The 25,166-nt window shown below is 51.2% G+C and overlaps 1 protein-coding gene across 5 annotated transcripts in view; it reads right to left on the reverse strand.

Moving 5' to 3' along the window:
* Nucleotides 1–24,514, reverse strand: part of SYNJ2 (synaptojanin 2) — a 122,080-nt gene extending 97,566 nt beyond the window's left edge. For all 5 annotated transcript variants that reach the window (XM_010344300.3, XM_010344301.3, XM_010344299.3 and 2 more), the window contains exon 1: nucleotides 24,257–24,514. In XM_010344300.3, coding sequence (XP_010342602.1) covers nucleotides 24,257–24,383 — 127 coding nt within the window. In that variant the 5' untranslated portion in view covers nucleotides 24,384–24,514. The remainder of the gene's footprint in view (nucleotides 1–24,256) is intronic.
* Between the last annotated feature and the right edge of the window lie 652 nt (nucleotides 24,515–25,166).

Below are 25,166 nucleotides of genomic sequence, written 5' to 3' on the forward strand. Positions count from 1 at the left end.
GCTTACGATAAAAATAGTCCAAAATGGTAAAAGGCCTCTGAACTGAGAGCAACTACAGGTGAACTATAAATAACGGACTGGCCTTGTGGAGACTTAGGGAACAGGCTTATCCTTGGAGGAGGCTGGGAGCTCCCAGTCTCTAGGCCCAGTGCTCCAAGGGTGTGGGAGAGAAACAGTCACCGCTTGAGAGGCTCCCAGGGGAACGGTGGCTTGTTCCACAGCACAGCAAATGTGGCTCGTGGATTCTGGGTCCCAGAACAGAATTCCGTGGGTCAGACCATCTAAGGCAGAGGCTGGTTTTGGTGGCAGTGCCTGTGCACAGAGCTGCCCTGCGTGAGGGCTCAGCTCACCCGGAGCCAGTCCAGCTCAGTCACCAAGCAAACCGCATGCTCTTCTTTCTTGAATAATATTTTCTGCAATAACACGCCATAAGGAAATGCTGACGAAGCCCTGCCTGCAGGCCAGAAAAATGAGGAGGTCATTTACCAGTGCAGGCAGCCCGAGACTGCGCGAGCATTTGTGGCCACATTCTTGGACATGATATGAAACCATCTTCTTGTATTTCAAGGTCTCAAGGGGCCAAAGCCTCCCACATGTGCTAATTCGGAGCTCAGTTCTGACTGGCTGGTGGCTGCTCCTTGTTCAGTTCTGGAACTGAAGCGGCTCTTCAGAAAGACAATGGTTTTCCCGAGGCAGAGCCAGGCTGCGGGCTGGTTGCTAAGCAGAGGAGGAATCAAAACATCTGCCTGAAACAGAAGCTTCCAGCCATGACGAAGCCAGCTGGCCAGACACACATCAGCCCGCTAAGGGACTCTCCTGTCCTCCCCCTGCCGCTCCTTCACCAAAACGTCCAGGCCACATGAGAGCCATGGAGTTGAGGGGACACTCAGAACACATCCCCCTCAGCAAACGTGCTACCTCCCACCAGCGCCGTGCCGACATCACACCCCAGCCAGAGCCAGTGTGAGAAAGTTTGGTTTCCTGTAGTCAGAGCCAGAAGCCCATCTGCGGGGCGGGTGGGCCTTCCCCCAGCGTTCTCCGCACCCCTCTCTGCACTGAGCCGTGGCCAAAGAGGGAGGCCGGCTCCCCTAACACGAGGACTGGAGCACAGGACTGGCCACTGAGTCTCTGTAGTTTATTTTCCCTTAAAAATAAGAAAATAAGAAATAAAAAAATAACAGCACCTTAAAAAGCCAGGCCCAGTGCCAGACTTGCCTCCGGCAGAGCCAGCGGTAGGGCCCAGCGCCATGGGCAGCTGCGTGGTAACTGATGCTTCAGGACGGGGCAGCACGGGCAGGGCCGGGCTGTGTCTTCACTGGGCCTGGTGGCCCCGACCCTTCTACCCAGCGGGAACAAGAACGAAGCACAGAAGTACCCACTTCTCTCCCAGCGTGTGCACCTTCTCTTTCGACAAGAGGGAGGGGTGGAGCAATGTTTCCTCGCCACCAGGGGAGTCCTGGAGCGGGGCTTCCAGGCTGCACAGCCTCGTGCAGCCACCCCTAATTAGGTCCTAACAAATTAGGTCCTGCGGCTGGAGGTTCTGATCCTGGCTACTTTTCCGGTTTCTTTACTCACTTCTTCCTGAGCCTGCCAAACCAGTTCCTCGGTTCCTCCCCAGCTCTTCTTGCTCTCTCCGGAGATTCCTCTTGGGAAGGCTCCTCCCACCTCGGGACCTCCCCACTGTTTCCACACGAACAGGAACACGCACACACATACTCCTCCAGAAGCCATGTGGTGCAACCCCCGTATGCTTCCTTTTGCTACATGAGATCCAGGAAGGGGCACAGCTTTGGGAACTGAGGGAGCCTGAGGCGGGAAGCCACACACCCTGTCACTTCAATGTCACCACTCAACAAAGAGTCTAGATGTCCACTGTGTGCCAGGCATGGTTCCGGACTCTGGAGAGAAACAGGCAGAGAGGAAGGAATATGATGAGGAGAACAGAGCGTTAAGAGAAGCCAAGCGAAGAAAACGCCTCCAGAAGCAGGTGTGATCACCTGGAGGATGCTACTGGAGAAAAGACTCGGCAAGCAGAAGTTCCTGGGGACCCCAGGGAAAGGTTTCAGCAGCGTGGGAGGACAGAGCCTGGCTGGAGCCGCTTCAAGGGAGACTGGGAGGAGGGAAGGTGTGTAGACAGCCCCGTCACATGAGAAAACCAAGAGGTAGGAGCCAAGGTCAAGAGAGGGTTCCTTCACGTGAGCTATGACAGGCTGTTGGTATAATGGTGCAAATGACCCAGCTGGGAAGGAAAAGGGGAAACTGCAGGAGTCATGTCTTTTTTTTTTTTTTTTTTTTTTGAGACGCAGTTTCGCTCTTATTACCCAGGCTGGAGTGCAATGGCGCAATCTCGGCTCACTGCAACCTCCACCTCCTGGGTTCAGGCAATTCTCCTGCCTCAGCTTCCTGAGTAGCTGGGATTACAGGCACGAGCCACCATGCCCAGCTAATTTTTTGTATTTTTAGTAGAGACGGGGTTTCACCATGTTGACCAGGATGGTCTCGATCTCTCGACCTCGTGATCCACCCGCCTCGGCCTCCCAAAGTGCTGGGATTACAGGCTTGAGCCACCGCGCCCGGCCGTCATGTCTTAAAAGATGAGAGGGGACAAGGTCTGTGGACAAGGCGAAGAGCCAGGGAGCATGTGCGCCAGCTGGTGAAAGGTCTTAGTTACCTTCATTTTCTCAGTGAACTAGGAAGCAAAATCATCAGGTTTGAGCGGGGTGAGGTGTCTAAGGCTTGAGAAGATGTGAAATAGTCATCCTGGAGGCCATGCCTGGAGAAATGCAGTAAGGTTTTTGGATTCCACACAGCACTGGAAATCCCCGATGAAGTCTCACAAGGCAGTCAAGATCACTGTGTTTCTCCGGCCGCAGCCAGCAGCACCAGTGCCTGCAGGGTGCAGAGGAGGGCGGGAGGTGGCTGGAGTCACTCAGCGGGGGACATGGACAGGGTGACAGGTGAGGGGCCAACAGAGCAGGCAGGGTCAGCCTCCCCGTGACCTCACCCAGGACCAGGACAGAGGAGGGGAGGAGAGACCCAGTGAGCCAGGAGCTCAGCTCCTCAGTGAATGGAGAGGTGTGGCAAAGGAGGAAGATGGAGTCCAGCCGGTCCGTCTTAGGGAGAGAAGAGGAACCCTGGCCTGGAGCGGCACTGCGGGACAGGGACAGGGACAGGGACAGGGACAGGGTGACTACCCAACCTCCACCCCCACTCCCAGGGACGGCAGCGTGGTCTCAAGAGAAGGCCCAACTTCGGGGAGAGGGTGCTGTAAAGGAAGTGTTCAAAGAAGAGGCTGGCCATGGTGGGGCAGGTCAGGGATGGTGGGGGCGTGTTTACTGAAGACAAGACACAGTTCCAGAGGGCTGGGGGCAGAGTTGATCAATTACTAAAAGTCAGCTCCTACTCCCTATTTCAATCCAGAATTTAGAAAACAGGCCAGAATTCATTTTTCAGGCCTCTCTGATTTTTTTTATGTTGTTGTTTGGCAAGAAAATGAGCACGCATTAGGAACCCACTGGGACCTGTTCGAGGGGTTAGAGGGTTAGAGGGACCACGAAGACTGCCTGCTGCGGCCCAGCTCTCAGGAGCCTCTGAACACCAGGACACGTGGTCCAAGAAAGATGAAGGAACGGAGAGCCAAATCCAGCTCTGAGCAAACGCAAGACTCCTGCGTCCTTATTCACAGTCCCACACGCGGTATGCCTCGGGCACATATGGTTTGTGATTCTGGCCTTCTCTGTACGTGCCTGCTTATGTACAGAGGCCCTGTTTATCACCACGGGAAAACATCACGCTATTTTTCACAAAAGGGCAGAAGAAACCTTCTCAGGTGACCCTGGTGACCATCGTTTTGTGGATTTGCAAACAGCTTCCTCCACTTTACCAATGGCTTTTCTGTACCTGGAATTAGCTACTGCCTCAAAAACAAAAAAAAACCCTTTTGGCTAGGTGAGAACCTGGCCCCAGAATCTTAACCACGTCATTGCTAGGATTCCCAAACTGCATCCCGAGGTGCCCTGCTGGACCAGAAGCTGTGCGCTGTGTGCTGTGAACCAAAGGTCAAATTGTGTGAGAAATACTGGCCTGAGCAGGGCTTGAAATCTGTCAACCGCGATCAGGAGCTGCACAGCTCCAAAGAGACCAGGTCTCCCAGCCACCTGCACATGACGTCCTTCGCCCCAGGGCCCCTCCCCGGGGAAGCCCGCTAGACAGAACAAACACTGCCTGCCTGGGATGCCTGCCCCGACCCTGCCAGGGGCCTCCTTGCCCTCCCAAACCCTGGCCTTTCGAGGGTGGATGTCCTACCCACCACTTGCCCATTTCTGAATATCACGCCCCCCCTAGTGTCCTTGCCACTCCTGGTCCTGCACCACACCGTTGTCCGCCTCAAGCACCTGAGCCCCGCCTGGATGTTCCCAGCCCTGAGCTTGGCTCCCCCGGGCTGTGTCTCAAGGTCTCAGCTGGAAGCTACGCAGGTGTGCTCCATAGAGGGAAGGTTCAATCTGGGCTTGTCTGGAAGCCCATGGAACCAGCTCAGAGCCTGTACAGAGAGAACCAAACATCCCAAGGGAAAACGGTAGGGCTAGGGGGAGGGAGACAGGTGCCAGGCCATGGCTGTGAAGCCAGGAGCCGGGGTAGCTGCTCAATTAGCAGGGTGTGCTTCTGCCACCCGGGGCCTGAGCTCCATGGCCGAATCACAGCGGGAGATGGCAGGAGAGTGGGGCTGGAGACCGGGCATGCAGCCCTCACCCACCCAACAGTGGCCACACGCCAATGGCCGTGCTGGGCAGAGCCGGCCACACCAGCTCCATTGTCTCGGCCATTTGTATTTTTCCTTCGGAGAACTGCAACTGCTCATTATACCCTTTGCCAGTTTTCCTGTTGAACTATTTGTCTTTCTTCTTCATGATCTATGGGAGTACTTTTATACGCTACGATCATCCATCTTTGGCCTTTTTCTATGTTACAGAGGGCGGCACAAACTTTCCTTCTGGGCCATTGTTTGTCTTTTCAGTATGTCTATAGTGTCTTTTTTGATATACTGGAGTTTTCCATTTCTAGGTAGTCAAATCTATCATTCTGAATGGGGGGAGGGACGGGGATGCAAATGCTCTCTCCAGATCTGCACGCTGGCTATGCAGGTGTGCTCACTGGTGCAGATTCATGAAGCTGAACGCTTAGAGTGTTCATTTTTCTCTATGTGTTACACTTCAATAAAAATATTTCTTAACATTTGTCAGGTTTATTTCCTTTATGACTTCTGAGTTGGATGCTTTCCTTAGAAAGTCTTTCCATACCATAAGGCTGTGAAAGCATCTCCTATATCTTCTTCTCATACTTTGAAAGTTGTATTTTTTTTACATTTAAGTCAACACCTATGCATTTAGTGTGTGATAAAACGTAGGACTCTCACTTACCGTCCACATGGATAGTTCTGGTCACACACTTAACAAAGTCTTTCTTCCCTTCTATATGATAATTTGATGTTCGCTTAATTCCCTAGCTCTGGTTCCCTGGGGACCCCAATCAAGGTGGAGCGTGCACTCTGTTACTAGACAACACTGCTCGTGGTAAAATGACCTTGATTGGCAAATTGCCTCCGGACAGGGAAGATCTGTAAGTGAATTATAACCGCTCAGTGAAGATCCCAAGCAGGCTTCCTTAGGTGTGGTAACTCTTTTTTTTTTTTTTTTTTTTTTTTGAGACAGAGTCTTGCTCTGTCGCCCAGAGTGCAGTGGCGCAATCTTAGCTTACTGCGGCCTCCGTCTCCCAGGTTGAAGTGGTTCTCCTGCCTCAGCCTCCCAAGTAGCTGGGACTACAGGTGCATGCTGCCACGCCCAGCTAATTTTTGTATTTTTAGTAGAGACGGGGTTTCACTGCGTTAGCCAGGATGGTCTCAATCTCCTGACTTCGTGATCTGCCCGCCTCAGCTTCCTAAAGTGCTGGGATTACAGGCGTGAGTCACTGCGCCCAGCCAGGTGTGGTAACTCTTGTAACATGGAATGCCCCTTGCATAAACCCGGGGCTCTGTCAGGCTGGGAATTTTATAAGGGATTCTGGCTCCTGGGGGACCCAGGTCTCTTGGCTCCTGGAGGAGCCAGTGACCAGAACGACAGCTGTGTGTGCAGCCACCTGCGAGAACTGCCAGGAAGACCCCTCACTCCCTTGGATCTGGAGCAGCAAGCAGCATCTTGCTGGTCAGCCAAGGGTTCCAGCCTATTCTCCCAGCAGACCAGCCAAGGCCTGGGTGAATATCCAGCTGAATAGAGCAGGGGCCTCGTAGGCACTGCACTGATCAACCACACCAACAGCAGGTGCTGAGTACCACCTTACCTTTCCCTGACTGACCGAGGCCATCGCCTTTATAAGAAACGAAGTAATATTGCTCATACAAGCCTGTTCTGAGTCCTCCACGCCACTGTATTGATTGGTGCTGACAGCCCCCACGATAGTTAGGGCTTTCTAATATGTTTTGCTATCTGGTATATCAAATCTGTCTTTGTTGATCTTTTTCAAAATCTTGGCTATTGTTTGCCAATCCTTCATCATTCAACAGCGTTTGCTGTGCCTCCTTCCCACCCCAGGCAGTGTGAAGGTAAGGTATGGAACGAGATACCCGATGCCCCTGGCTTAGTTGCCTGGGTTGCTGTAACCAAGAACCACAGACTAGGGGGCTTAAAACAGCAGCAAACTTGTCTCACAGTCTGGAGGCCAGAAACCCAGGACGAAGCGTGGGCAGGGCCATCTTCCCTTGCGTGTCCCCGCTTCGGGCAGCCCAGGCATTCCTTGGCTTGTGGCACCGTCACCCCCATCTCTGCTTCCATTGCTACATGGGTGTCTTCCCTGTGTGCCTTCACATGACATTCGTCCCTCCACGTGTATCTGCCTCCATGCCCCTTTTCTTCTTATAAGCACACCAGTCACAGTGGATTCAGGGCTCACCCTATAGTAGTACGATCCCATCTTAACTTACATGTTAGTTGCGTCTGCAAACACCCTATTTCCAAATAAGATCACAAGGTATCCCGGGTTTATTTTTCTGGGACACCCAATTCAACCTACGCCCATGGAGGCTGCATTTTTGCAGTGGACAACGGCAGACTTCCACACAAGCACACACACAAGGCAATTTCAGTGATAAGCCCTAAGGAGGAAGGAAACCAGGCATGAGGCAGAGACAGCTGGTGTGTGGAGGCTGCAGGGTATTCCAGCCACAGAGGTCAGGAAGGTCTCACTATAGTCACTGAGCTGAGCCCTGGAGGAGGAGGGAGGAGGGAGGAGGGAGGAGGGAGGAGGGAGGAGGAGAAAGCATCCAGGCTAACCTTGGTGTTCGTGTGTTCATGCCCGAGACTGGTAGTTTATAAAGAAAAGAGATTTAACTGGCTCATGGATCTATAGGCTATACAGAAAGCATGGCAGCATCTACTTCTTGGGAGTCCTGGGGAGCTTTTACTCGTGGCAGAAGGAAAGTGGAGCAGGCATCGGATGTTGCAGGAGCAGGGCCAAGAGGGTGGGGTGGGTGCTACACACTTTTACACAATCAGATCTTGTGACAACTCACTGCTATGACGACAACACCAAGGGGGATGGTGCTGACCATTCATGAGAAACTACCCCCATGGCCCCATCAGCTCCCCCCAGGCCCCACCTCCCGCACTGGGGATCACATTTCAACATCAGTTTGGGTGGGGACAGAGATCCAAACCATATCCCCTGGGGGAGGGAGTGCAGGCAGGTGGGTGGGGGTGTGAAGATTCTGAGCAGGAACAAGCCAGGCTGCTGAATGCAGTGAACCCAGGAAATGGTGGGAGATGAGCGTGGAGAAAGAGGCAGGGGCAGAAGATAGAGGGCCATGTGGGCCTCAGGCAGGTCACTATGTGAGGAGCAGAGGAAGGGCCAGGAGGAGAGTCAAGAGGGTGCCAGGCAGACCAGGAAAGCACATGGGGCAGTGGCTACACTCCTGAGGTAGCAGTGACAACAGGGGGACTTGGTGGGGTTCGCGATCTGTTTTGGGGTGGTCAGGACTGACTGGTAGGTTGGATGAGGGATGAGGCTGAGGAAGGAAGGGGAGTCAGAATGACTCACAGGCTTTTGTTATTAGCAGTTGCCTGGATGGTGCTGCCATTAACCAAACTGGGAGAATGAAGGTAAGCATAAGTTCACATGTGGGAGAGTCCAGAGATACTGTAAAATCCACCTGCTACTTTTTATTTTTATTTTTATTTGAGACAGAGTCTCCCTCTGTTGCCCAGGCTGGAATGCAGTGGCACGATCTCGGCTCACTGCAATCTCCGTCTCCTGGGTTGAAGTGATTCTCATGTCTCAGTCTCCCGAGTAGCTGGGACTACAGGCGGGTGCCACTACACCCAGCTCATTTTTTGTATTTTTAGTAGAGACAAGGTTTCACCGTGTTAGCCAGGATGGTCTCGATCTCCTGATCTCATGATCCACCTGCCTTGGCCTCTCAAAGTGCTGGGATTACGGGAGTGAGCCACTGTGCCTGGCCCAACCTGTTACATTTTAGACAAGATTCCTGTTGGAATTTAATTGGATTTACTCATGGATACTTGCACTAGACTAACTGGAGAAGAACAGCCATCTCTATGGTGCTAATGTCCCCATTCCAAGAACATGGTATGCCTTTCCACAGACTTGGGCCTCATCAAGTTCTATAGCTTTCTTCTTTTAAGCCTTACACATTATGTTTATTCCCAGAAACTGTGGGGGAGTGGCATCTGCTTTTCCCATTACAGACTCTAATTGATTAATGGTGGCATACAGGAAGGCTATTGATTTTTATCTGTTGATGCTGAAAAGCAGCCAATTTAGAACTCCATCTAGTGAACCAGCAAGCAGCTTGTCAGCCGGCTCCCAGAGTTGTCAACATTTTACCACTCTTATTTCACTGACTCCCCATCCCCACTGTGTGTGTGCGCGTGCACGTGTCCTGGCGCACGCCAAACAGATCCCAAACATGGGACTTCACCTGCAGATGCTCATTCCATGCACAGATGAGCATTTCCCACGTAGATGCTTCAGGATCTAGCTCTTGGCTTTCCTGAGTGGTTAATCCCATCCTCCGCACCCAAAACACTTTAGGAGTGTCCAGGAGAGGAGAAGGCAGCCGCAAGATGGAGAGCTCTTCCAGGAAGGCCCAGGAGGGCGGAGGTGATGGAGCTGGAGTCTCAAGGTGCTCCTCTGAAGCTCACACACTTTTTTTTTTGAGCACCCCTCAAGTCTTCTGGGTATTTTATATATATGTATGTATTTTTCTCTCTCTCTCTCTCTCTCTTTGAAATGGAGTTTCCCTATTGCTGCCCAGGCTGGTGTACAATGGCATAATCTTGGCTCACCACAACCTCTGCCTCCCAGGTTCAAACCATTCTCCTGCCTCAGCCTCCCAAATAGCTGGGATTACAGGCACACACAACCATGCCCGGCTAATTTTGTATTTTTAATAGAGACAGGGTTTCTCCATGTTGGGCAGGCGGGTCTCAAACTCCCAACCTCAGGTGATCCGCCCACCTCAGCCTTCCAAAGTGTACATTTTCTCTTTTAAGCCAAAATTGAGACCCTCTCAGCAAACTAATTTTCCTAACAGTAAAATGAGCCCGAAACCTAAAAGGAGAAGATGCTGCCCAAGTCAGACACACTCAAAGACACACTCAGAGGCCCTGAAGTCTGGGGCCATTCATATGCAGTCAGATTTCATGGTATTTTCTCATTGCCTGTATATGGTCTGAACGTAACATGCTTTTATGTTTTAAGGGTGAGCTCCAAATACCACTTCTGCAGTTGGCTGAATCATTACCACTCAGGCTGGGAAAGGGCCTTTGCCCATTTCAGCAGGATGGGCAGTGTGGGGCCCATACAGCGCCTTCTGTGAATTAGAAGGGAGCACCGCAACCCCATATATTCAGACACACAGAGTCAAAGCCTGGAATGTAAGGTGGCGCAGGGCCGTGGAGGGGCGCTCCTGGCCAGGAACCCCCTGCAGCTCCCCGGGGGCTTCAGAACTGTATTTTCAACATCCCCATGAAAATCATCCCTCATTTATCTTCCCCTGTCAGTAAGAATCCAATTCTATTGCTGCTGGTTAATATCAGTGTATACCACCAGACAGCATCTCTCAGGCTGCACCCAAAAATGCCGTTTATGTGGTCTGCCTGGAGGGCACGGCAGATGTCCTTAGAAATGAAAACACGGCCGGGCGCGGTGGCTCAAGCCTGTAATCCCAGCACTTTGGGAGGCCGAGGCGGGTGGATCACGAGGTCGAGAGATCGAGACCATCCTGGTCAACATGGTGAAACCCCATCTCCACTAAAAATACAAAAAATTAGTTGGGCGTGGTGGCGCGTGCCTGTAATCCTAGCTACTCAGGTGGCTGAGGCAGGAGAATTGCCTGAACCCGGGAGGCGGAGGTTGTGGTGAGCCGAGATGGCGCCATTGCACTCCAGCCTGGGTAACAAGAGCGAAACTCCGTCTCAAAAAAAAAAAAAAAAAAAAAAAAAAAGAAATGAAAACACAAGCTTCTGTCTGTCCACTCTGGAGACGTAAGATTCCATCATGGAATTCCATTCCTGCAGCTTGCTGCTGGCCCTCCTGTTTCCCACTCAGCCCCCACCAGGTGGTCCAGGAGAAAAGAGAGGTAGGTCCCCGGACCCAGACAGGCCTCGTCACAGGGGCCTGGCTCAAGCCTGGGAAGCTCCAGCCTTAGTTCTCCAAGATTTCTTTCTTTATTCACACCACTTAAATAAAAACAAACAGCCTCCATTGTTGAAACAGACCGGGACAGCCAGAGTCACTGTTCTTCCCCGGAGCACGGGGACTGTCACCGCCTGTGACAGACTTCTAATCGCTGGTCTCTGCCCAGCCGGGTTCCACCTGACCTCAGCTTTGCTGAATCAGCAGGAGCTGCACAGAACGGTGCAGCTTGAAGAGAATGTTTCCAATAGACAGTTGATCAGTCATTGATAAGCTTCATGATAAAGCGGGGTTCATGCAACATATAAAACAGACAGTTCAAACAGACAGATAAAAAAGACCACACATTTCAGACACACGAACTCCCAGCTCCCTAGACAGTCCAGGTTACTTTAAAAAAAAAATGCGATGTTAAGAATGAAAGTTTTAAGGAAAGGAAATCAAGTTTTAAGGAAAGGAAATTAGGTTTTAAGAATGCCATGGCCCTCAAACTATGACGCTATTACAAGAAGGGGAAAACCCACAGGACATTGACCGGGGCAAGAACGTCTTGAGCAATACCCCACAAGCACAGGCAACCAAGCAAAAAGGACCAAGCGAAACCACATCAAGTTAAAAAAAAAAAAAAAAAAAAAAAAAAAAGCTTTTGCACAGCAAAGGAAACAATCAACAAAGTGAAGAGACAGCCCATAGAATGGGAAGAAGTATTTGCAAACGACTCATCTGACCAGGGACTAATAACCAGAATATAAAGAGCTCAAACAGCTCTACAGGAAAAAAAAAATCTAATAATCTGATTTTTTTAAAAATTAGCAAAAGATCTGAATGCACACTTCTCAAAAGAAGACATACAAATGGCAAACAGGCATATGAAAAGGTGCCCAACATCGCTGATCATCAGAAACGTGCAGACCACAGTGAGATGTCATCTCACCTCGGAATGGCTTACATCCAAAAGTCAGGTAATAACAAATGCTGGTGAGGATGCAGAGAAAAGAAAAACCCTTGTACACAGTCGGTGAGAATGTAAATTAGCACAACCTCTCTATATGTTACGTACTCTCTCTATATATATGTTACATACTAAACATATGTTATGTGCTATATATACTATATTAGTACAACTACTATGGAGAGCAATTTGGAGGTTCCTCAGAAAACTAAAAGTAGAGCTCCCATTTGATCCAGCAATCCCACTGCTGGGCATATACCCAAAAGAAAGGAGGTCAGAATATCAGCGAGAGATGTGCACTCCCGTGTTTGCTGCAGCACTGTTCACAATAGCCAAGATTTGGAAGCAACCTCAGTGTCCATCAACAGATGAATGCATAAAGAAGATGTGGTGCATGTACACAGTGGAGTACGATTTAGCCATAAAAAATGGATGCAACGAGAGATCACTACGTTAAGTGAAACAAGCCAGCCAGCCAGGCATAGTTGCTCACACCTGTAATCCCAGCACTTTGGGAGATGGAGGCGGGTGGATCACCTGAGGTCAGGAGCTCGACACCAGCCTGGCCAACATGGTGAAACCCTGTCTCTACTAAAACTACATAAATTAGCTGGTTGTGGTGGCAGGTCCCCGTAATCCCAGCTACTGGGGAGGCTGAGGCAACAGAATCGCTTGAACCCAAGAGGCAGAGGTTACAGTGAGCTGAGATGGCACCACTGCAGTACAGCCTGGGTGACAGAGCAAGACTCTGTCTCAAAAAAATAAAAAGAAAAAATAAAAAGAAAAAAAAAGGCTGGATGCAGTGGCTCACACCTATAAACCCATGCACTTTGGGAGGCTGAGGCAGGCGGATCACCTGAGGTCAGGAGTTTGAGACCAACCTGGCCGACATGGTGAAACCCCATCTCTACTAAAAGTACAAAAATTAGCCAGGCGTGTGGCAGGTGCCTGTAATCCCAGCTACTTGGGAGGCTGAGGCAGGAGAATCTCTTGAACCCGGGAGGCAGAGGTTGCAGTGAGCCAAGATCGCGCCACTGCACTCCAGCCTGGGCAACAGAGCAAGACTCTCTCTTAAAAGAAACAAAGAAACAAACAAACAAACAAACAAACAAACAAACAAGCCAGGCACAGAAAGACAAACATTGCATGTTCTCATTTATTTGTGGGCTCTAAAACTCAAAATTGAACTCACGAAAACAGGGAGAAGGATGGTTACCAGAGGCTGGGAAGGGTAGTGGGGGCTGGGAAGGAGGTGGGGATGGTTAATGAGTACAAAAAAAAAAAAATGGAAGCAATGAATAAGAACTGGTATTTGACAGCACAACATGGTGACAATATAATTAACTGTAGATTTGAAAATAAAAGAGCATAACTGGGCCGGACGTGGTGGCTCATGCCTATGATCCCAGCACTTTGGGAGGCTGAGGTGGGTGGATCCCGGGGTCAAGAGATTGAGGCCATCCTGGTCAACATGGTGAAACCCCGTCTCTACTGAAAATACAAAAATTAGCTGGGCATGGTGGCGCGTGCCTCTAGTCCCAGCTACTCGGGAGGCTGAGGCAGGAGAATTGCTTGAACCCGGGAGACGTAGGTTGTGGTGAGCCGAGATTGCACCATTGCACTCCAGCCTGGGTAACAAGAGTGAAACTCCATCTCAAAAAAAAAAAAAAAAGAGCATAACTGGATTGTTTGTAACCAAAAGGTAAATGTTTTAGGGGATGGATACCCATTTTGCATGATGTGGTTATTACATGCCTATATCAAAATAAATATCTCATGTATCCTGCAAACATATATACCTACTATGCAACCACAAAAAATACAAATTAAAAACAGTCATGGCTCTTAACAAGAATCTGCTAAAGCAGCCTTGGAGTTAGCACAGTCCATGATATTCTAGTCAATACCTTTGCATTCCCAAAGTTAGCTTTGATTGCTTTTTATAAGTTTTTGCTGGTTGTAGGAAAGGGTAGAATCAAGGAGAGATAATCTCACATTTTCATTAATTTATAAGCATCCCATAAAAAATGCACAGCATTAGATGTCTAGGTTTAGCTCAGACCTCAAAGCCGACTTCAATTTGCCTTGCCAGATCACTTCTAAGGCTCAAATTTCTGAGTGGTTTATAATTTTAGGTGTGGGAAGCAGTGATGGTGAGGGTGACACGTTTAGTTTTAAAACTTTTTTTTTTTTAGAGACGGGGTTTCACCTTGTTGGTCAGGCTGGTTTCGAACTCCTGACCTCGGGTGATCCACCTACCTCGCCTCCCAAAGTGCTGGGATTACAGGCGTGAGCCATTGCACCCAGCCCTAAATCCTTTTTTGTTGTTGTTGTTTTTAAGATGCATGGCACCTCAGAGTAGGAAAGGCAACATAGGTGGTCATTCATTTGTTTTCAGATTAAGATACTGGGGCGGTAAGATTTAAATTCCCCCAGTGCAAAGAAGAGCCTAAGGAGCCAGGGCTAGGATTCAGGTCTCCTCCCTTCCAAGCCGGTGCGAGATCCTGGTACTCGGAGCACGGTAGTGGACCAGCATCATTCGGGAGCTTGTTAGAATGGCAGGCTCTCAACACCCACCCCAGAGCCAACCAGGCAGGACCTGATTTGCCACCAGGTCTCCAGGTGAGGTAGACAATAAGGGACTCATGGTGAGGAGGGGAGGTGTTCTCGGCCAATGTCCTTAAGGTTCATCCCTCACCTGGTCATGACACACTCGCCACTTTCCCCAGCAAATGTGTGTGCCAGGCTCTAGAGGCAGAATCTCTCTCCCCCTCCTTAGAGTCATTCAGACTGCGCAGCTAAGCTGTGATAGACCGGCAGTCTCCGTCTGTGATAGACCCAAAGCCTCTCCTGGCCTGGCACATCTCCCTCTCTGAAAGTGAAGGTATTGACTTTGTAGCTGAAAAGGAGACCAGGGCTGGGTACAGACGAGGCAGGCGCTCAGGGCTGGGGTCTGGCTGTCCCATTGCCAAGGTTGTCTTGCAAGCCTCAGTTGTACCCACTGTGAGCAGCCACCTAGTTCCCTGTCCTCAGTGCAGAGAGGTGGGAAGGAAATCAGGTGAAGTGTCTGGAGGCGTAGCACGGGAACATTCTAGGGTCAGAGGAAAGAGAAGGAAGTCGTTTGCCTCTTCCAGGTTACACCCACCAGTCAGTAACAAGTCAACGCAGGACCACCCCTCGCCTTAGCATTCACAGACAGGCAGCGGCGGCAGGGTGAGAAGCTGCCCGGGAGGCCGTGCTCACCTTAAATCTGGCTATTTTGCTACATCTTGCCAGGAGCCTGGAGCAGCTCTGTCCTCCGCTGGGTCTGAGCAGTAACCGTGAACACGCTGCCCTCTCCCGCAATCCAAGTCCCACACCAACGCCAGAGCCAGGAGAGCATTTAGAGCCAGAGTTCTGCTCGGGGAGACCACATCCTACTTCGAAGGACCCTGGCGACATGTGCCTTCAATTCCTAGCAGCTTTGATGGAGGGGCAAGGGTGTGGGCCAAGGCCCTGTCCTCGGGGGGCGTGTGGGCTCGCTGAAAAACACACAACTCCATCCGAGATGGAAGGCTGGCTTGCGGCACAGTGGACGCGGGCTCCACCAGCCCCAGCCGCGGGGAGAGGGAGGCTGGAGAGAGTTGGCAGAGATGCAGGAATGCAAACAACCACGTACCTGGCCCGAGAGCCCCATTTCCTCAAAAACCTGCCTTAGAAGCTCAGACCTCTGCACTGGGGCCACCTCCCACAGTCTGGGCCTGGGGCACAAGCTGTCCTTCTGGCTCCGTGGCTGACAGGCTCCTAGCAAATTCACTGCTCCGAGTCACCTTTTCAACCAGGAGGCTCTATAAGCAGTGGCAGCCCGCCAGCCTCGCAGGCCCAGGGCACAGACGGCGCAGCCCACGGGACCTGGCCAGGGCATCTAGCCTCCTGGCGCAGCACCAGACTCACGCCCAGTGCCCCTGGGGCAAGGATGGTTCTGTCCACCCACTCTGCAGAGCCTCCCAGGCCCCCAGAAAAGCCCGCAGGGGCAGGAAGACATGCTCTGCAGGAGCCCAGCATCCTCCCGCAGACACTTCTCCAGCTCAAACCCAACCTTGGAGCTGACCCGGTCCAACATTCTGGGTTTGCCAGGCCTCATGTTCCTTGAGAAGCCTGGGGTCTTGTAGCATCCTCTACACTGGGGAGCACTTTCCTCAGCACCCTGGGCCGCATTGGCCTCTGTTCCCAGTGCTGGGACATCCATGTGGAGGCTCCACTCCGCCCGCAGGAGCACGGCCTTGAAGCCCACGTTTCTCCCAGAGATCGAGCTTTGTCTCTGTAGTGCCACACCCTCTGCTCAGAAAGGCGCTGGCTGTTTCCCCAGTGGGAACCGCCTGGATCAAAAGTGTATGCCAGATGAAAACCGAGATAAGCCAGAGACAACAGGACAAAGGGGGTCTTTTTCCATATATATACATATATATTCAATTTTTTTTCCTAAGAAACGTATTGTTCTCTGGAGCCTTCCATTGGCGGTGGAGACTCAGGCAAGTTCTTAAGCCTGTCTGTGCCTCAGTTTCCCCAAGTGTACAATGGCGATTACCAGTACCTGCCTTGACATAAAGATGAAGTAAGTTAATATGTATAAGCCACTTGGATCAGCACCTGGCAGATGGTAAACATGCCACAATGTCAGCTATTATGATCAAGTTGAATCAAAGTTCATTTAACCAGTTAAAAACTCCAAACAGCCTGCGACAAACATCCTTGAAGCAAAACGGGCTAGTGATCTGGGAATATTTCCTGAGATAAACTTCTGCGCATAGAATCCGGGGTTAAGCTCTTGCAGGCTGTTAAGGGTTTTCATTCACGTGCCTAAATTTCCCTCCAGAAAGAAAGAGCGGCTTACATTCAGGTCAACAGTGCCCCGGAAGGCTCCTGTCCGTGAGATCTGGAAAAGCAGCACGGCCCTGAACTGGGCTGTTTTGTATGGACTTGAGGGTGGACCCAGCCTGCCCAGTGACAGCCTCACGTCCACAGAGTGTGGTTGATGGCACTGCAGCTTGGGGGCGTTAAGTGTCAAGTGCACCCTCCCAGCCCAATTTGGTTTTCACCTTGAGGAGAGCCGGCCACGACACCACCGACCCCTGCCCAGAAATGCTAAGGGGACTCCAATCAAATTCCCAAGTCTGAGCCTGGCCAGTTTACCCACAGCTTTGAGGACAATTCAAGTTGAAAGAAAACAATATATTCCCCATCCTCAGTGACAAGTCGGAAGGAGCCAAGCGACAGAAACTGAGCAGCCCCCTGAGCACCCCAGGAGCACTCCAGAAGAGAGACATGGCAGAGAGACACAGGCTGGGACACGTGCCCAGGGCAGGTCCGTCTGAATATCTGCAGGGGCTGGGGCCAGAGCACCCATGAGCTCTGCCTCCTGTACGCCACACTGTTAAGTTTTAAATCAAGCTAACAAAGTAAAACAGTTAAATAAAATAGGTTCTAGCCTCCTACCATGAAAAGTATGCTGCCATGACTACCTGGAGGGCCAGGTTCATGCTGTGGCCAGTGGGGAGGGCTGCCCCAGCCTGGCCGCCTTCTCTTCCCCCACAGCACCCAACCTGGGCTTCATGGCCCCCTGCAGGGAGCCTCCTGCATACACACGAAGAGTCCCAGCTAGTGTGTGTCCTGTCCCACCTGTAACACGCCCTTGCCATACCTACGCCCAGGTCTGGGGTGGACACGTGGCTGCAGTCTGTCTGACACCGTGGGAGGGGCTGCACAGCTGCAGGATGTGCTTAGCACACTCCAGGGTCTCGAGCAGCAGAGGACACTGGACATGGCCCTCGGCCCTCTCTTACCCGGGGCTAGAGGCAGTGCCATCAAAGGGCCCAGACCTTGTTCTCCTGAGCTCACCAGCAGAGAGCATCCTGTTCTTCCAAGCTGTGGTTGACCCTTCCCACGTGGTCACTTTGCTTTTAAAAATGCGTCTTGGCCAATGTCTCAGAATCAGTTCATGCCACCGTTTCTGCTGTTGGCCACATGGAAATCTGCCAAGTAAATTTTGAGCTTGGATAACATGGTGACTATAGTTAATGTATATTTCAAAATTGCTAGGAGAATAAATTTCAGATGTTCTCATTCCAAAAAAATAAGTGGTCAGCTGCGATTAATAAGTGATAAGTGCTCATGCCTGTAATCCCAGAACTTTGGGAGGCTGAGGTGGGTGGATCACTTGAGGTCAAGAGTTCAAGACCAGCCTGGCCAACATGGCGAAACCCCATCTCTACTAAAAATACAAAAATTAGCCGGGCATGGGGACATACACCTGTAGTCCCAGCTACTCAGAGGCTGAGGCAGGAGAATCGCTTGAACCTGGGAGACAGATATTGCAGTGAGCCGAGATCATACCATTGTACTCCAGGGCGACAGACCAAGACGCCATCTCAATAAATAAACAAACAAAGCATCTGAGGTGGTAACTATGTTAATCATCTTGATTGAATCATCCCACATTGTACACATATATGATAACTTTGTGGTCCATAATATAAATAATTATAATTTGTCAGCCCATTGCAGTGGCTCATGCCTGTAATCCTAGCACCTTGGGAGGCCAAAGTGGGCAGATCACTTGAGATCAGGAGTTCAAGACTAGCCTGGCCAACATGGTGAAACTCCCATCTCCATTAAAAATACAAAAATTAGCTGGGTGTGGTAGCACACACCTGTAGTCCCAGCTACTCAGGAGGCTGAGACAAGAGAATCGCTTGAAGCTCCAGAGGTTGCAGTGAGCCGAGATCGCGCCACAGCACTCCCGCCTGGGTGACAGAGCGAGACTTGATCTCAAAAAACAGTAATAATTTGTCAATTTACTTTAAAATTTAAAAAACGAATTTACATACCTAAATGCTAGTAAGAAAAAAAAAAAAACCCAACCCAACAAATTAGAATCTTGCCTGGCATTAAAAAAAACAAACTTTAAGAGATTCATGTTTTCATCAAAAATAAAAGGACAAGTGAAATAAAATTGACAATATAGCCGGGCGCGGTGGCTCAAGCCTGTAATCCCAGCACTTTGGGAGGCCGAGGCGGGTGGATCACGAGGTCAAGAGATCGAGACCATCCCGGTCAACATGGTGAAACCCCGTCTCTACTAAAAATACAAAAAAAATAGCTGGGCATGGTGGCGCGTGCCTGTAATCCCAGCTACTCAGGAGGCTGAGGCAGGAGAATTGCCTGAGCCCAGGAGGCGGAGGTTGCGGTGAGCCGAGATCGCGCCATTGCACTCCAGCCTGGGTAACAAGAGCGAAACTCCGTCTCAAAAAAAAAAAATGGACAGTATATTGGTAACCATCAATGCTAAATGACAGGTTCACAGGGGATTCATTTTTCCCTCTACTTTTGTGTTTAAACATTTTCACAATTAAAGGTTAAAAGCAAAGTTTTTGAGCCACACAGCCGAAACAAGAACGTGGTAAGATTTGAAATCACGATATTATAGGTGAGTCACAAAAACCATGGGAGGGCTGGTCGCGGCGGCTCATGTCTGTAATACCCGGACTCTGGCAGGCCAAGGCTGGTGGATCTTTTGTGGCCAGGAGTTTGAGACCAGCCTGACCAACATGGTGAAACCCCTTCTCCACTAAAAATACAAATATTAGCTGACCGTGGTGGCGCATGCCTATAGTCCCAGCTACTCTGGAGGCTGAGGCAGGAGAGCCATTAGGACCTGAGAGGCGGAAATTGCAATGAGCCGAGATGGCGCCATTGCCCTCCCGCCTGGGTGACAGAGCGAGACTCCATCTCAACAACAACAACAAAACACCACAGAAGCACACGCTATCCCAGTTTGCATCTTGCAAATACTACGCTGAGACAACCTACCACTGAGAGAGGAGGCAAACCAGCCCTGGAGGCAGACAGGCCAGGACTGTTCAAGTTTCAAGTTTCCCAGGTCAGGGGCCCTGGAACCCTCACCTGGTCCTACCTGTGGTTCCCACTTCATCCAGGTGCATTTATCAAATGGCGATTTAGTTGATCCTCTGGTGCTCTTAGCAGATCAGAATTCCAGTCCGTGACCCAATAAATCTGGCCACAAAACCTGAGAAAGTGACCCAGGCACCAGTTCACACTGTCCTACTCTGCCCCGGGGCCACCTCACCAATTCAAACAAAGCTAAACTCAAGGTGTGGCCTCTGCGCACAAACAGCAGCTGGGAGAACCCGGAGGCCTGGTGTTTACACAGAACCTTTCCCCAGAAGCTCAGAGTAATTTAGGGACGCCCATTAATTAACTTAATGCAGTCTCTCAAGCCTCCTGCCCTATCCCTGCCTCCCTGCTACTGCAAAGCCAGGCTGGGGAGCAGGAGGCAGGCTTCACTCACAGGGACACCCTCAGGCCACCATTCCTGGGGTCTGTTGGAGAATCTTGAACTTTGGAACACAGTGGCTGACTCTGAAAATAAACAAAATCTGTTAACAATAAGTACTTTTCCCTAAGTTTACAACAGTCAGAGACAGGAAGAGTTTTTGTATGTGCAAATAAGGGAATATCTGTTTGCTAATTGCAGACTGTGGGCCAGAGAACCTGGTACCAACTACTGGGCTTCCCACGTGTGCTGAGAAGGCCTCCTACCCCGCAATCAGGTCCCCGAGACTTCTTAAAAACCTTTTAAATGGGTGCCAATACATTTTGACTTTTCTGCCTCTGGAATTTCTGCTCCCACTGATCGACTTAAAAGATAGATTCACAACCTAACTCTTTCAGAAGCAGGAATTTGGAATGATTCCTTCAACCATCCTGCTAGCAGTCCAGATGGCCTCCTGTGAAGAGCTCACTCTAGAATAGGACAGGTGAGGACAGGTGCAGAAGGGAGGAGTCCAACAGTCCACGACTCATGCACCATCAGTTTTCCTAAAAGTTACAGCCCAGTTCAAGCCCCTGACTGTCTCCAGGCATTGCCTGAAAATGATAAGGAACCACCCGGCCCCTTTGGTGAGAGGCGCTTTTCCAGCTGAGATCCCTCAGGAATAAAATGTACTAGGAAGGGTCAGCGCCTATGGTCATCAGGCCCACGCCCCTCATCTCTCGTGGCCCCTAGGTAAGCAGTTGCGGGCATCCGTAGCAGAGCAGGACAGAAGGTAGAATGACTCAGGGACCAGGAAAGACCATTACCCACAACTTCAGCCTCTCGGCCTTTCATTACTAACTAGGAGGACCCATCACAGGAAAACCACAGCTGAAGAGAACAGGAAGCTACCCCCAACCCTGAACTTCAAGGAAAAGGTGCAAGATCAAGATTAGACCACTAGCCACACCAGCTGCCACAGGGTACTGCCCCATACAAAAGTAGAGATTGCAATCTTCTTGTAAAAATCCACCTTCTGTGGCTGGGCTCGGTGGCTCAAGCCTGTAATCCCAGCCCTTTGGGAGGCCAAGGCGGGTGGATCACGAGGTCAAGAGATCGAGACCATCCTGGTCAACATGGTGAAACCCCGTCTCTACTAAAAATACAAAAAAATTAGCTGGGCATGGTAGCACATGCCTGTAATCCCAGCTACTCAGGAGGCTGAGGCAGGAGAATTGCCTGAACCCAGCAGGCGGAGGTTGCGGTGAGCCGAGATGGCGCCATTGCACTCCAGCCTGGGTAACAAGAGCGAAACTCCGTCTCAAAAAAAAAAAAAAAAAAAAAAAAAAAATCCACCTTCTCGGCTCATGCCTATAATCCCAGCACTTTGGGAGGCCGAGGCGGGTGGATCACTTAAGGTCAGGATTAGAGACCAGCCCAGCCCCATGGCGAAACCCCGTCTCTACTAAAAATACAACAATTAGCCAGGCATGGTGGCGTGAGCCTATAATCACAGCTACTGGGGAGGCTGAGGCAGGAGAATCGCTTGAACTTGGGCGGAGGTTGCAATGAGCTGAGATCACACCACTTCACTCCAGCCTAGGCAATAAAAGCAAAACTCCGTCTCACCCCCCTGCCCCCCCTACCACACACACACACGCGTGCACACACACATTAACTTTCTCAAAGAAACAGCTAGCTAGCCCTTTGGAACACAGATGGGAATTTCAGGTTCAGAGCCATTTTATCCAATAGTGATGCATTTAGGATATTTTAAAAGTTTGAAATGACTTTCTAGTAACAGAAGGCTCTCTCCTACAATCCTTCTCCGGACCAGCAAAGTCACCAAATGCTACAGCCACTTTTTAAAAAATAGTTTCATTTCACTTAAACAAAACAGACCTTTTTTTTTTTTTTTTTTTTTTTTGAGGCGGAGTTTCGCTCTTCTTACCCAGGCTGGAGTGCAATGGCGCGATCTCGGCTCACCGCAACCTCCGCCTCCTCGGTTCAGGCAATTCTCCTGCCTCAGCCTCCCAAGTAGCTGGGATTACAGGCACGCGCCACTATGCCCAGCTAATTTTTGTATTTTTAGTAGAGACGGGGTTTCACCATGTTGACCAGGATGGTCTCGATCTCTTGACCTCGTGATCCACCCGCCTTGGCCTCCCAAAGTGCTGGGATTACAGGCTTGAGCCACCGCGCCCGGCCACAAAACAGACTTTTAAAAAGTAAGTTTTCATGCCAGACATAGTAGTTCACACCTGTAATCCCAACACTTTGGGAGACAAGGCAGGAAGATCGCCTGGGCCCAGGAGTTCCAGACCAGCATGGGCAACACAGTGAGACCTCATCCAAAAAAGAAAAGAAAAGAAAAAATTAGCTAGAAATGGTGGCACGAGCCTGCAGTCCCGGCTACTCAGGAGGCTGAGGTGGGAGGATCACTTGAGTCTGGAAAGTTGAGGCTGTAGTCAGCTGTGACTGTGCCACTGCATGCCAGCCTGGGCAACAGAAGCAGCCTCTGTTTCAAAAATAAAAATAAATAAATAAAATTAAGTTTTCAACTGAATAATGAATGCTGGGTTAAATGACAAATGTGGACTGCACATGAGTTGAAGACGAGCCAATTCCTCTCCACATTCTCTGTTCTAAAATCTGGTATACTGTAATCACCAACGTGATGTAAACCTCAGGCCAAACTTCAGCTCAAATGGAAAGTATGCACTACATTACTGTCGTTAATCATTTTTAAATCTTCACTTTTGAAAAAAGTTTTTTTCCAAGCAGTTTCAAAGAACTCTTAAACGTGTATGAACCTTGCTTAATGTTGCCGTAATCCAACTGAAGGACATTTTAATCTCTTTGATGAAACAGTAGTTTTGTACCGTGAAATTAATCTTTCACTTCTGATAAATGTGGCATGAAGTAGACATCTAATATGGAATGGAAACTTCTGTGGTTTTCTTTCAAGGCCATACCAAATGACCAAACTTAGACTCTTCAGGACAGCACAAATTGGAATAATCTAAAAATAACGTAATCTACAATTCGCTGCACACCTTTGATGCTGAGAATACTGGAGACATTGTTTCAGTAATCAAGTGACTGAGAACAAGCTGGATAAATGCATGTTAATGAAATGATCAGGGAATCAGAAAGAGATAGTCCTTCCAAGACATACATCCGAACTGGAGTCGGTGCATATAAATGTGAAAACAAGGCTAGAGGCATCTGCGAGTCGTGACTGCCTGATACATTTGCGACCACCTCAAGTGCACGTGACCCCACGCTTCACCTTGTTTAGCTCGGAATACCGGGAAGCGGCTACAGCTGGACGCCTACTGGTGAGCGCCCACTCTCCCGTGTCCACATTTACAAGTCTAACAATCAATCAGGTCTGGTTTCACGTGCTTCGGTGCTACCCAGGCTTTCCTTATAATGGTTAGCACAAAACAAGGGACCCAGGAGGTTAGCGATACCAGGAAGCCACGCATTGAATGAGGTTATAGAAACAGCTACATGAAAGTCAGGTGGACGGCGTCACCTTGGCAAGCAACTTTCTTAGCCTCTTCGGGCCTCAGTTGGCTCATCTGCAAAATGGGGACAATAATAGCTCTTTAGTAGAATTGTGAAAATTAAGCGAGATAATGTTCTAAAGCCCATAGCACAATGCCAGTTTCAAGGCTTCTGAAGTCCGTAGGTGAAATTCGCTGGCTTACAGGATCTAACACAGCATAAAGGTAGAGTCATGGTAAATTTGCTTACAAATTCTGTACATCGTAGTACCCATGCTTCTCGACCAAGTATTTACGTGGGACAAAGGTGCCATCAGCAGTTTCTCCAGAGCCTGTGTTCTGGGGCTTTGGTCCCATCCCCTCCAGGAGTGGCGCCGCCAACACAAACCAAAGGGCAATCGCTGGTTTCATCAACAGGTGCCAAAGAAAAGGCGCCAGGCACAAGGTCAGGCCGGGTCCCAAGTCACCCCCCCCTCCCCGCACCCCACGCCAGGATTCTCTTGAATAAGCAAAGCGCTCCAGCCGGCTCTCCAGCAACCACATCCTGCGGCCGCGGGGACCGGAGATCCCCGAGGAGGGGCGGTCGGCCTCCGTGCGCCACGCCCAGCCGGAGTGCCCTCCGGAGTCCCCAGCCCCACTTCATTCAAAAAGCCACCCTCTGCCCGCGACCCCCACGCACCGGTAGTCCCCGCGCCGCCCGATTCCCTCGGGAAAGGGGGTACCCGTCTTCCCAACGCTGGGAGAAGGCGGGCGCCCTCGCCTCCGGGCCGGACTCACCCAGCGTGGCCACCGTGCCGGCCTCGAACAGCAGGCAGTCGCCGCGGCCGCGCGCCTCCAGCAGTACGCTGCAGTCCCCCGCCGTCCCCAGGCGCCCCAGCAGCCGCAGCCCTTTACTCAGGGCCATGGGGCGCCGGGCCCGCTGCGGCGGGGGCCGGGGCCGCGTCCCCGCGAAGGCACGCTGCCAGCGACAGCTCCCGGTGCGCCCTCAACTTCCCAGAGTTTCACTTTGCGCCGCCGCTCCCGCCGCGCCAGGCTCCTCCCAGGCCGCCTCCCCTTCCTCCTCCTCCCCACACCCGCCTCCCCGGCTGGGGCAGGTGAGGGCGCGCCGCCGCCTCCTGCCCGGCCCCGCGCTCCGCGCCCCGGGCCCCGCGCTCCCCGCTGTGGCCAGGCAGCTGCGCGAGGCCGTGCCCGGGGGCTGAGGCTCCCCGCGGGCGGGCGTGGAGCGGAAGGGCCTCCCAGATGCCACACATTCCTCGCCGCGGAGGAGGATGCCCCGCGCGGGGCGCCCCCAGGAGCCTGGCCGCGATGCTGGCCGCTCGCAGCCTTATATGGGCAGCCCGGCCCGCGAATGCGCCAGGCTGGACCCGCCGCCTGCTCCCGCGGGGGGTGCTGCGCCTCCCTGTGTGGTCGGCTCCTGCGACCCTGGACGAGTCCCTTAGGCCTGGTCTCCCTGCGGTGAAGCGGGGTCATCACTGCGTCTACTTGTGCGCCGAGGACTGAGTTAATTTGCGGAGGCGCGTAGCGGCTGCGGAGCGCGTGGAGCGGGCTGGAGAAAGGTTGCCTTTCGCTAGCCTTCTGTCCCCGAAGCTGTTGCGGTCACCGTCCCCGCCAGGGAGAGGTGTTGAGGGTCAACGATGCGTTGTCGCATCGTTGGGAGAGACCTGGGGCTGTGAACCAGACCTTGACT

Source organism: Saimiri boliviensis, chromosome 4 (genome assembly GCF_048565385.1).
Source record: "Saimiri boliviensis isolate mSaiBol1 chromosome 4, mSaiBol1.pri, whole genome shotgun sequence".
Classification (NCBI taxonomy): Eukaryota; Metazoa; Chordata; class Mammalia; order Primates; family Cebidae; genus Saimiri; species Saimiri boliviensis.